At 46.7% G+C, this 12,146-nt stretch overlaps 1 protein-coding gene across 1 annotated transcript in view; it reads left to right on the top strand.

The window, feature by feature from the left end:
- The first annotated feature begins 549 nt into the window (after positions 1-549).
- Positions 550-12,146, top strand: part of LOC142254350 (mucin-5B-like) — a 130,850-nt gene continuing 119,253 nt past the window's right edge. Inside the window, exons 1-6 of the mRNA XM_075325395.1 lie at positions 550-582; positions 743-857; positions 1,851-2,112; positions 2,195-2,309; positions 6,649-6,736; positions 9,387-9,493. Of these exons, the coding sequence (XP_075181510.1) occupies positions 550-582; positions 743-857; positions 1,851-2,112; positions 2,195-2,309; positions 6,649-6,736; positions 9,387-9,493 (720 nt within the window). The remainder of the gene's footprint in view (positions 583-742; positions 858-1,850; positions 2,113-2,194; positions 2,310-6,648; positions 6,737-9,386; positions 9,494-12,146) is intronic.

The following is a 12,146-nucleotide window of genomic DNA, read 5'->3' on the forward strand; positions in this document are numbered from 1 at the left end:
CCCCAAGATGACCCTACCTAGTCGTGGAAGTTGCCTCCCTAAATTACATAAATTATGCCCCTGCTTAGCGTCAAATAGTCCTAAACAGCACTATACAGCCCCATGATATTGTATTGGTAAATTATGACAATTGTCTTTCAATGTATGTGATGATTAATTCACTTTAGTCTATATTGACCCACTCACAAAATCTGCTGATGTTAAGACTCAAAATAACTCTAATTTGCACTATTCCATCGCCTACTGAGCTCAACCCATAATTATCATTAGTTTGATGAATAACTCCTCTGGTTGTCCTAGCTTAAGAGTTTCACAGTCACAAACTCCTTTGCATTATTATGCCATTGTCCACTGAACCCATCCTCGACCACCCATCAGTTAGTATGATAAATCACACCCTGTTCCTAGTATATAGTCATATACCGTGATCCTGGCAGAAGCAGTGCATTACTCAAGAATAGTTACTCAGCAACAATTCTCCTCAAAGGGGGCATCAGTGAGTGATGAGCATGTCACCCAACATATTGTGTAGATCTAGAAGAGCACAGCATGGGAACCCCTGACCTGTACGCATCAACACAGGTAAAGTGCACACTACATTCATGTGGACTGTGATACTGCAAGCATGATCACTTAGTTGCATTTCATTTCTATCACTTTGGCTTTCCATGAACGTAGACCAAACAGGAACAGCCAAAGGGCTGAATGTGGCTGTTATGACTTAACCCTAACACTCTCACAGAGATGGACAAACCAGGGTAGATGTAAAACCAAAAAACTACAGGTTCCAAAAGAGGCTAGTACTTGCCCTAGACCTGACCCTGATTTGTCCCTGCCTGACAGCGGAAATTGGCACCGTAAGTTCACGTAATTGCACCCCCACTTGTTGATGGCTGACCCTGTGTCCTTAACTACACCCTAAGCTATAAATCAAGTGTAACACAAAAACAACAATAAACATAAATGAAGTGCACACAGGCAGAGGGCTAAGAATGTGCAAATACAGTCATACAGTAATGATGGAATAAAATACACCAAAAAGAATAACAGAATACGTGGATGAAACAGAATAGGAGATAACTGGGAAGGGATTCACAAAAATAAACTGCAGGGAATAGCAATAGCAATGTCTCAGTAAGAAAACCTTAACCGAGGAGCTGGGACCCCAGACAACCATCCATCCAGAAATCTAGCCAGCACTGAGGTATGTGAGTAGCCAGTATAAATAGCCCCTCCAAAATTGTGATTGGGCAAACCAATCGAGAAAGTGAACACACAAGAATTGAAGTGAAATAGGAAGACAAAGCATAAGACAAGAGATCCTTCAACAGTCAAACACAAAATAGCCTGTGGTCCAACCAAGAAGGAAACCAACCAACAACCAGAGATCACTGGTTGTAATCCCAGAGTGGAGCCATAAGAGTGGCCCATTGATGGTAATTTGCCAACGTCTCCTATAAAAGCTAAAATATCTACAAGAAACCTCAAAACCTTAAGATGTTCCATGAGGAAAACATGTATTCACAAAGGAAAAGAACCACCTATTGAATTTCCTCAACCAGAAAATGCCTAAATATCTATGATATTAGTAGTGGACATTTCGATACATCCATTTTTCTAACGTGTCAATGGTACAGTAGATGTTAAGAAATATTTACTATTAAAAGCATTAAAAGTTTCACATATAAAGCCTAAATGTTTTAGAGATAGGCTCTGACAAATTTTGTGGAATTTGATAATGTAATTCTTTAGTGTTTGGGACACTTTAAAGTATAATCATGAAAATCAATAGTTTATATCTGATATCATTGTGGCTTGAAACTAATATTTTGACAAATATTTCGCTTCAGTGTTGAACCCTGCACTCAACAACAAAATCTGTAGCACGTGGGGAAATTACCACTATAAGACATTTGATGGATACATTTACCAGTTCCCTGGACCCTGTAACTACCTCTTTGCTTCTAACTGTATAAACCCCTGTGAAGATTTTAATATCCAGATACGGCACTCTGCTGATTCAGAAAAGCCAGTTCTGTCCTATATTGTTATCAAGATTGAAGGGCTAAACATTGAAATTAGAAAAGGAAAAATCACAGTGGGAGAAGAACAGTAAGTCTACAGTTACGACATAGAGTAAAACAGTCACAGGCCTAAAGATAAGACCGAGATCAAAAATGTTTGTCTATTTTAGGGTTTCCCTTCCAGTCAGCCAGTTTGGAGTCCATATCCAGCAGATCAACGGCTATGTGAAGCTGACAGCCAAGATTGGGTTGACTCTTTTATGGAATAATGAAGGTGCTCTGATGGTAAGAGTTGTGTTTTTACCCTTGTTGAAGAGATGAGCTTTTATATGGAAACAATTGGTGATGACAATAATTTCTCACTCAAATCAAATTCATTACCACCAGGAATAATCAAAAGCCTTGCCTATAGATGAAATTTGTATGTATCATGTACAGAAAAATTAATGTAAAATTGGGTTAAATTGTAACCAGTGGCGTAGCTAGGGTTTCAGCTCAGGGGGGGCAAAACATTTGAGTGGGCCCCTTACCAGGTAACCATGATAACTACGGTGGCGCAGACTAATCGTGGGTATAGTGGAACCTCGGCAGATGACACTGATATTACTGCTGTATGGTGACTATATAGTGGTACAGTGCAGTTATAGATGGTGACTTACTGCTGACGTTCTTTCGGGTGGAATTGTTCTTCTTTTCTGTGTTTTCCATCTGGCCCAGACCGACATGACAACTTCTTCCAGCCACAACTCATCTACAGAAATTACAACAAAGACACATTTGACTCCTCACACTTCCGGCACCGAACCCCATCTAATCCCAACCTGTACAAACTCCTCATCCTGCCATCACCCCAATACTGAGCCACTGCTGCCGTGTGTGTCCCTATTACTGCACCTGCTGTGTGGCACAAAAACCGACTCCTCTTACTGCCACACATATTAATGCCACCACTGTGCCCCCACATGGTAATAATGCCACCACTGTGCCTCAACATGATAATGCCACCACTGTGCCCCCACATGATAATGCCACCACTGTGCCCCCACATGATAATGCCACCACTGTGCCCCCACATGATAATGCCACCACTGTGCCTTGACATGATAATGCCACCACTGTGCCCTCACATAATGTCACCACTGTGCCCCCACATAATGCCACCACTGTGCCCCCACATAGTAATGCCACTACTGTGCCCCCACATAGTAATGCCACCACTGTGCCCCCACATAATAATGCCACCACTGTGCCTCCACATAATGCCACCGCTGTGCCTCCCACATAATAATGCCACCACTGTGCCCCCACATAATGCCACCACTGTGCCCCCACATAGTAATGCCACTACTGTGCCCCCACATAGTAATGCCACCACTGTGCCCCCACATAATAATGCCACCACTGTGCCTCCACATAATGCCACCACTGTGCCTCCCACATAATAATGTCACCACTGTGCCTCCACATAATGCCACCACTGTGCCTCCACATAGTAATGCCACCACTGTGCCGCCCCCACATAATAATGACACCACTGTGCCTCCACATAATGCCACCACTATGCCTCCACATAATAATGCCACCACTGTGCCTCCCACCTAATAATACCTCCACTGTGCCCCCCACATAGTAATGCCACCACTGTGCCTTCCACATAATAATGCCACCACTGTGCCTCCACATAATAATGCCACCACTGTGCCCTCACATAATGCCACCACTGTGCCTCGCACATATTAATGCCACCACTGTGACCCTCACATAATGCCACCACTGTGCCCCCCACATAGTAATGCCACCACTGTGCCCTTACATAATAATGTCACCACTGTGCCTCCCACAATAATGCCACCACTGTTCCCCCCACATAGTAATGCCACCACTGTGCCCTCACATAATAATGCCACCACTGTGCCTCCCACAATAATGCCACCACTGTTCCCCCCACATAGTAATGCCACCACTGTGCCCTCACATAATAATGTCACCACTGTGCCTCCCACAATAATGCCACCACTGTTCCCCCCACATAGTAATGCCACCACTGTGCCCTCACATAATAATGCCACCACTGTGCCTCCCACAATAATGCCACCACTGTTCCCCCCACATAGTAATGCCACCACTGTGCCCCCCACATATTAATGCCACCACTGTGCCCCCCACATATTAATGCCACCACTGTGCCCCCCACATACTAATGCCACCACTGTGCCCCCACATAATAATGCCACCACTGTGCCTCCACATAATAATGCCACCACTGTTCCCCCCACATATTAATGCCACCACTGTGCCCCCCACATATTAATGCCACCACTGTGCCCTTTACATGGTAAAATGCCTCATTTGTGCCCTCTAAATTGTAACATTTCCCTCTAGATAATATTAATGACCTGTGTAAGTGCCCACATATTGTTCCTAGAAAGTAATAGAGCCCCCAGTGTGCCTTTGACGGTCACAATACCCTGACTATCTCTATAGCAATAATGGTTCCTAAGTGTCCACTTAACATTTAATAATGTCCCTCCCATGTACAGTTCGCCTATACACAGTATGAAGCCCTTATACCTCCCCTATACACAGTGTGTTGTTCCCATGGCTCCCCTATACACAGTATCATACCTCTACACCTCCCCTATACACAGTATGATGGTCCTACAGCTCCTTACAGACACCTGTGTACAGCCGTATACACACACACACAGACCTTTACACAGCCGTATACACATACACACACCTGCGTACACCCGCATACACATACACACACCTGCATACAGCCATATACACATACAGACACCTGCGTACAGCCGTATACACATACACACCCCTGCGTACAGCCGTATACACATACACACACCTGGGTACAGCCGCATACACATACACACACCTGCATACAGCCATATACACATACAGACAACTGCGTACAACCGTATACACATACACACACCTGCATACAGCCGTATACACACACACACCTGCGTACAGCCTTATACACACACACCTGCGTACAGCCGCATACACATACACACACCTGCATACAGCCATATACACATACAGACACCTGCGTACAGCCATGTACACATACAGACACCTGCGTACTGCCATGTACACACACACACACCTGCGTACAGCCGTATACACATACAGACACCTGCGTACAGCCGTATACAAATACAGACACCTGCATACAGCCGTATACACATACAGACACCTGTGTACAGCCGTATACACATACACACACCTGCGTACAGCCGTATACACATACACACACCTGGGTACAGCCGCATACACATACACACACCTGCGTACAGCCGTATACACACACACCTGCATACAGCCATATACACATACAGACACCTGCGTACAGCCATGTACACATACAGACACCTGCGTACAGCCATATGCACATACAGACACCTGCGTACAGCCGTATACACACACATATATACAGACACATATACAGATATAGTCACATAGAAGCGTATACATATTTGAAAACATTCACATACAAATAATCATACACACAGACAGACACAATCCTATACACACACACACACACACACACACACACATACTGGGGTGCTTTTTACTTTTGATGATTGGGGACACTTCTTCTCTCCTGTGCAGCCACAGACTTGTTTCATGGTAAATTCCTGTAGACTAAGCAGTGGTCCCCAACTCCAGTCCTCAAGGCCCACCTTGTGCAGGTTTTTGGGATTTCCTTAGTATTGCACAGGTGTTAATGTGATTACCTGCCCAGGTGCTGGTTCCAACAGCAGTGCAATGCTAAGGAAATCCTGAAAACATACACTGTTGGTGGGGCCTTGAGGACTGGAGTTGGGGAACCCTGGAATAAAGGACCTGTGGTGATGTCATGCCCATGTGATCAGAAGGGGCGGGGCCTCAGCAATGCAGAAAGAAACTCCAGGTGTCCTGGAGTTCTTTATAATAGAACCGGGGGTCAGAGGTAAGACCTCCAGATGGAGGGTGCAGGGGAGAGGGAGGAAACATGTCCACGCCCACTAACAAATCCGGCCACGCCCACTACCCAGGCAGCTCCTAGCCACTGGGATGTAGACGCAACCCTTGTCTGATGCTCCTCGGCTGGATGGAGGTAGCACGCGCTGCATGACGTCATTATAACACACGTGGCCGTGCACTGTGCCTGTACTATGTGGCGGTCAGCACTGTCTGCGCCTGTCAGTGTACCCGGCCACATCACAGTACAAGAGACACGGCCGCATGCAATTCACTGTGCGTGGCCATGTGTGTTATAATGACATTATGCAGCAGGTGGCCGGCTCTCTACAATAGCTGGGAGAGCAGCCTAGGGGGGCCCCCCCACCCCTGCCCGGCGCTGAGCGATGACGCCACCACGCTGGGACTCTGTGTCCTGCGTGTGCGTGAGCGCTATTATCAGCAGCAGTGCAGGGAGATCGTGTCTCCTCCGCACTGCCGCAGAGGTTAACTATATCGCGCTGTGCACGCTGATATAGTTAATGGTATCGCAGCTCCAGGTGGGCCCCCTCTAAGCACAGGGCCCGGGGCGACCGCACCCTCTGCCCCCCCCCGCTAGCTACGCTACTGATTGTAACTGTACAATTGTTAATATATTTTCCAGCTTGAAGTGTCCCCAAAATACATGAACACCACGTGTGGATTATGCGGAAATATGAATGGGCTCAGTCAAGATGAATTTCGAATTGATGGTAGGTCAGAAATTTGTCTCTTTACTAGAGAGAGGGAAATCAAATTGCTAAGAAGTTTTGAAAAATTAAAATTCACAAGAACAGTAATTATTTGGGATTCAATTAACTTGAGCCATGAAAAATGGTTTCCTGCTGGATAAGTGTTAAAAATAAATATACTCACCTAGCCTTTTATCTATCCTGGTAGCTCTCTGGGTGGACCTCTAATGACTTGCTTTCGTCTCCTGCATTATCTTCCATCTTGACGCTTTCACATCTCCTACACTGAGTAGACCTTAAGTATTGTCATGACATCTTGGGGCAATGTGTGTTATGACATCATGGGAGGCCTAGTGAGGACCAGAGTCACCAAAGACTGGAGAAGGCTGAAGTAAAGTGGACTGGAACTGGAGGAAGAATGCAAGCCAGTGGAGGGTCGATCGGAGTATATTTTTTTATTTTTTAACCCCTCGGGTTGTTATTCCCTGGAATCTGAAGGTACCTCAGATTATGATAAATGGCTCTTAGTAACAATTTGATTTGCATGAAATTAATTTCATGCAGATCGAATTTCCAGGCTGAATTTGAGACAATCTGGTAAATTGAACTTTGCCAGATTCACTCATCCCTACTCTTTTTTTTATAGCCAAACATTTGTAGTAAAAAGGTTTGATCGTCATCTGGCGGTTCTATCAGGTTCCTGTTTTGTTTTCTTGGGTGGAGGGTTCTATTTTAGTCAGTTAAGTGACAAAAACCTCATAAATGCCACTTTCCCCCAATCTAGATTATTAGCTAGGCTATACAGTTTCAGAGACCATTGAGGGTTTTCACATGAGCTCTCCGTGTATTAAAAAAACATTATCTGAAATGGCAAAGACCAGGGGTTGGGTGGATTTCTGATATCTCTGGAGGTCATCATAGTAGCCCATAAATTGAAATGAGAGGACCGGATAAGTATGGCATTGGAGTGGAATGAGTCAGATTCCTCATAGAAAAAAGCTGCCTTCTCTTTGAAGACACTAAAAGAACAATATTAAACTACACCAAGTGTGCCCAAAGTGGCTTTAATTAGGGAACCTTAATAGGAAATTTATAATAAGTGTAGCATCAGGAAAGCATTATGCGTACAAAACTAAATGGAAAAGGGATTATTCTACAGTAAATCCCAGTTGAGTCTAGTTATTATTGTAATTTAGATATATATACTTGGTGTGGTTCCAAGAATCAACATCAGATTATTTGGGAGACCAAAGTAACTACTAAGGTTTACATTTTCCATCTTGTATGGAAATAAAATTAAAAAATGATCAGCGACAGATCCATAGACATCACTTGAAGCTTGTGGGCCCCAAAGCCAAATCTCCAAGATGGTGTCACGTTAGCTACAGGAAAGTACCAAACGCACGGCAAAAGGGAAGGGAAGGGAAACCCTGTGTCTAGGGAGAGGGAAAATGGTGATCCCAGACCAAACCTATTGCTGGTCCCTGGGGTCCCTCAGCACCATAGATAGGTTCCGCACCTATGCGCTATGCCGAATACCTGGCCCTAGGTATCCCTAGTGCTTGGCCCTAATTAGGGAATGGATGGCATGAGCTCATCGTCAACCCCACTAAACAACTATAGCAGACAATTTAGTAGAGCTTTCAGCAACAATACCACAAACCACCTGCTTGCAACTCTGGCTTGAAGGAACTGAAAATATCACCAGCACAGTCCAAAGGAAGGAAGGGGTATTTAAACACCAATGTAGTTCTGACAATCCACAGCTACAGCTGGGTCAAAGTCGAGCTCCTGCTGGGTCCAAAAGGGAGAGAGATGAATCCAGTAGGAAAGCTGCCTATACACATGAATACTGACAGCAGGAACAATGAAAAGTCAAGGAGCATTCTGCGTAGCCAGGCGCTGTGACCTTCGATGGCCAGAAACCACATGACTGTCTGTCACACGTGAGACACCTGTGAAAGACAGCCCCCAACTAATGCAGGTCGTTAATGTAATAGTCTTTCCCAAAGGAGCAATGGTAACTTTTGGGCCGACCCTAGTCTGCAGGGCCCGGGTGTGATTGCAACCTCTGCACCTATTATGATTAAGCCCCTGGACAGACCAGAAGAGCAATATGTGCTCCTAAATATGATCCATTATAAATTAATTGAATAATCTTAAATGGAACCTGTCACCAGGAAAATGCCATTCCATCTGCGGGCATTATGTTACAGAGCAGGGGGAGCTGAGCAGATTGATGCACAGTTTTGTGAGAAAATATTCAGAATAACCTGTGTTTTCATCATTTTACTCTTTGCTCTTTCTGGAGCTTTGATCCGGTGGGTGGTCCTGTCAGTGATTGTATAGTGTGCATACAGAGGTAGCTGTCAATCACTGATAGGACCGCCCACTGGACTGAAAATTCCAGATAAAGCCAAGATTTTAATGATTAAATCCCAGTTTGTCCCAAAAGAATATATCAATCTACTCAGCGCTTGTGCTTTATAACATGGTGCCTGCAGATTGGATGGCATTTTTATGGTGACATCTCTTTAAACTTGAGGTGTCTTTGAAAAGTAGATTTAGCTTTTACTGTAATTTGTTTGGAATTTTTGAAAAGTAGAATTAAGTTTTACTCAAATTTAATGGATGGATATGAAAAAACATATCAACTTGTCTTTCTGTACAGATATGATACTGACTCCTGTACAGTATGGAAACTTGCAAAAGTTGGATGGTCCCACCGAACAGTGTGAAGATGTTTATTTCTTTCCGAGGGATAACTGCAGTAAAATGGTAAAACTAAATACTTGATATACTTAATGTGGGGGGTGGTTGCTCTTGGGTACAGGAAATTCCAATTTTACAATGTTAATTAAACATCAGGATTGTAAACTTGGTATAATCAGCATCTCTCTCTGTTTGCAGGCCAGGGCCTGTTAAACCTGTGTGAAGGGAGGTAAGGATACCGAGCCATTTGGGCGCCGCATTCCTTCGACAGATGAGACGGTGTGTGTATCACTTTGGGTGGGGTGTGCGACACTTACCGTTCTTTTCAAGGTGGTGTCCATCACCCCGCAGCCGGTCCCCGTCATAGACGCAGTAGTAAAACATGTGACACTGGTGGTCTCTGGGCAAACAACAGCTGAATAGTTTATTTTCCTTTTCACCATTATGACAGACATGGCCTCACTTCTACGGTTCTTCTGCCGCTTTCTTTTGGGGTACTCTATCTTGGCCTATACCCGCTATGATGGACCTCATCCATAACCTGCCAGGCCTGTGCCTCTGATTCCCCTACTCTTGTTTCACCATGGTCTGCTTTTTTGCCTCTGTCAGCTTCTCGCCACTCAACTTCCTTTAGCCCATCTGGGGGTCTCTACCCCGATGGCCGTATACTCCTTTCTCTAAGACCGTTCAGGGGTCAGCCTGAACCTTTAGAGCAGGGGTGGGGACGACTTTTTCTGTGGCCCCCAGGCTGATTCCCGGGGACTGCAGTGCTGGGGCGGCAGCCACATCTTACTGGCTGCTGACCCTTTAAAACCCCACACAGCGCGTTCAATGCTGAACGCTGCATTTCCTATACCTGAAAGACTATGTCCCCACGTTGGCACTGCCTACGAGAGGACGTACTTTATAGGTGGGGTCAGCATGAGGAGTGCTAAAATGAAAAGGAGAGGATTGACTGCCAATCATCCCCCAGGTTTTACTGTGCCGGGCAGCGCTCTGTGCCCAGCGGCGGTGGCTCCCTGTGCCCGGCGGTTCTGGCGGCGGCTCCCTGTGCCCGGCGGTTGCGGCAGGGGCTCCTTGTGCCCGGCGGTTGCGGCGGCGGCTCCCTTTGCCCAGCGGTTGCGGCAGCGGCTCCCTGTGCCCGGCAGCTACCTCTGCCCGGCGGCGGCTGCTCCTCTCTGTGCCCGGCGGCTCTCTGTGCCCAGCGGCGAAGGCGGCTGCTCCTCTCTGTGCCCGGCGGCAGAGCCCTCCGTGCCCGCAGCCACCTCCAGCGCTCAGTGATCCCAGCCTCCCCCAGTTCTCTAACTACCTCCAAGCTCATCTGGGTCTGCCTGTGCCCCCAGCGCTCTGTACCTCCAGTGCTCTGTGCCCCTCTTTCTCCCTAGTGTTCTGTGCCCCCCCAGTCTCCCCAGTGATCTGTGCCCCCCCAGTGTTCTGTGCCTCCCCCCAGTCTACCAAGTGATCTGTGCCCCCCAGTCTCCCCAGTGATCTGTGTTCCCCAGTGATCTGTGCCCCCCAGTCTCCCCAGTGATCTGTGCCCCCCCCAGTGTTCTGTGCCCCCCCAGTCTCCCCAGTGATCTGTGCCCCTGCAGTGTTCTGTGCCTCCCCCCAGTCTCCCCAGTGATCTGTGCCTCCCGTCTCCCCAGTGATCTGTGCCCCCCTATTCTCCCCAGAGATCTTTGCCCCACCAGTCTCCCCAGTGATCGGTGCCCCCCCCCCAGTCTCCTCAGTGATCTCTGTGCCCCGAGCCTCTCCCAGTTCTGTCTGTGCCTTCAGCCTCTCCCATTCTTCTCTGTACCATCTGTGCCCCCAGCGTCCCCCTGATTTGTCTGTTTCCAGCCTCTCCCATCATTCTCTGTGCCCCCAGGGCTGTCTGTGTCCCTCCGGCATCCCCCAGGGCTGTTTGCCCCCGGCTATTTATATAACCCCAGCAATATTTGTTTTCCCCAGCTATGTCTGTGTAACCCAGTGATGTGTATATACCCCCAGTGAAGTCTTTACTGCCCAGTGATGTATGTACCCCCAGTGACGTCTATGCCCTGCTGCTTCCCTAGTGATGTATATTCCTCCCAGCCCTCCCCAGCAATGTTTATGCCCCCCCAGCTATGTTTGTGCTCCCCATCAATGATGTATGTATCCCCCAGTGATGTATGTACCCTCCAGTGATGTCTATGCCCCCAGCCTCCCCAGTGATCTATATTCCTCCCAACCCTCTCCTGTGATGTATATACAGCAGTCCCAGCCAACTCAAACCTGGAAAAGCAGTTGTGAAAAGCAAAAAGATGAATATCGCCTAATATTACAGCTGCACCAAAGAGTAGAAGCTCCAGCCGCCACAGTGAGTTAATTGTTTGACCAAATATATTAGAGTAATTTTCAAGTTGATAATTTTGTGCGGCCCCCGAAGGTTGGTAGAAATTTCCAAATGGCCCCCGGCAGAAAAAAGGTTCCCCACCCCTGCTTTAGAGGATACCTCTGGCTCAAATACAAAGCCACACTGCCTCACTCAAACCCTTCTGCAGAACTGGCCCCTCACAAGGCCCATCTCTCTAACCAGCCCGCTGACCATCTGTCATTCCTCCTACCTTGCTATAAGCTCCTTTTACAATCAGGAAGTGTCTAACACTTCTACGTCATAAAAAACTATACCTTCAGCTTATCTGGCTAATACATCATTAATACATTTGCAAAACATTGCACACTACAAAACCAAACACTT

This window comes from Anomaloglossus baeobatrachus, chromosome 10 (assembly GCF_048569485.1).
Source record: "Anomaloglossus baeobatrachus isolate aAnoBae1 chromosome 10, aAnoBae1.hap1, whole genome shotgun sequence".
Lineage (NCBI taxonomy): Eukaryota > Metazoa > Chordata > Amphibia > Anura > Aromobatidae > Anomaloglossus > Anomaloglossus baeobatrachus.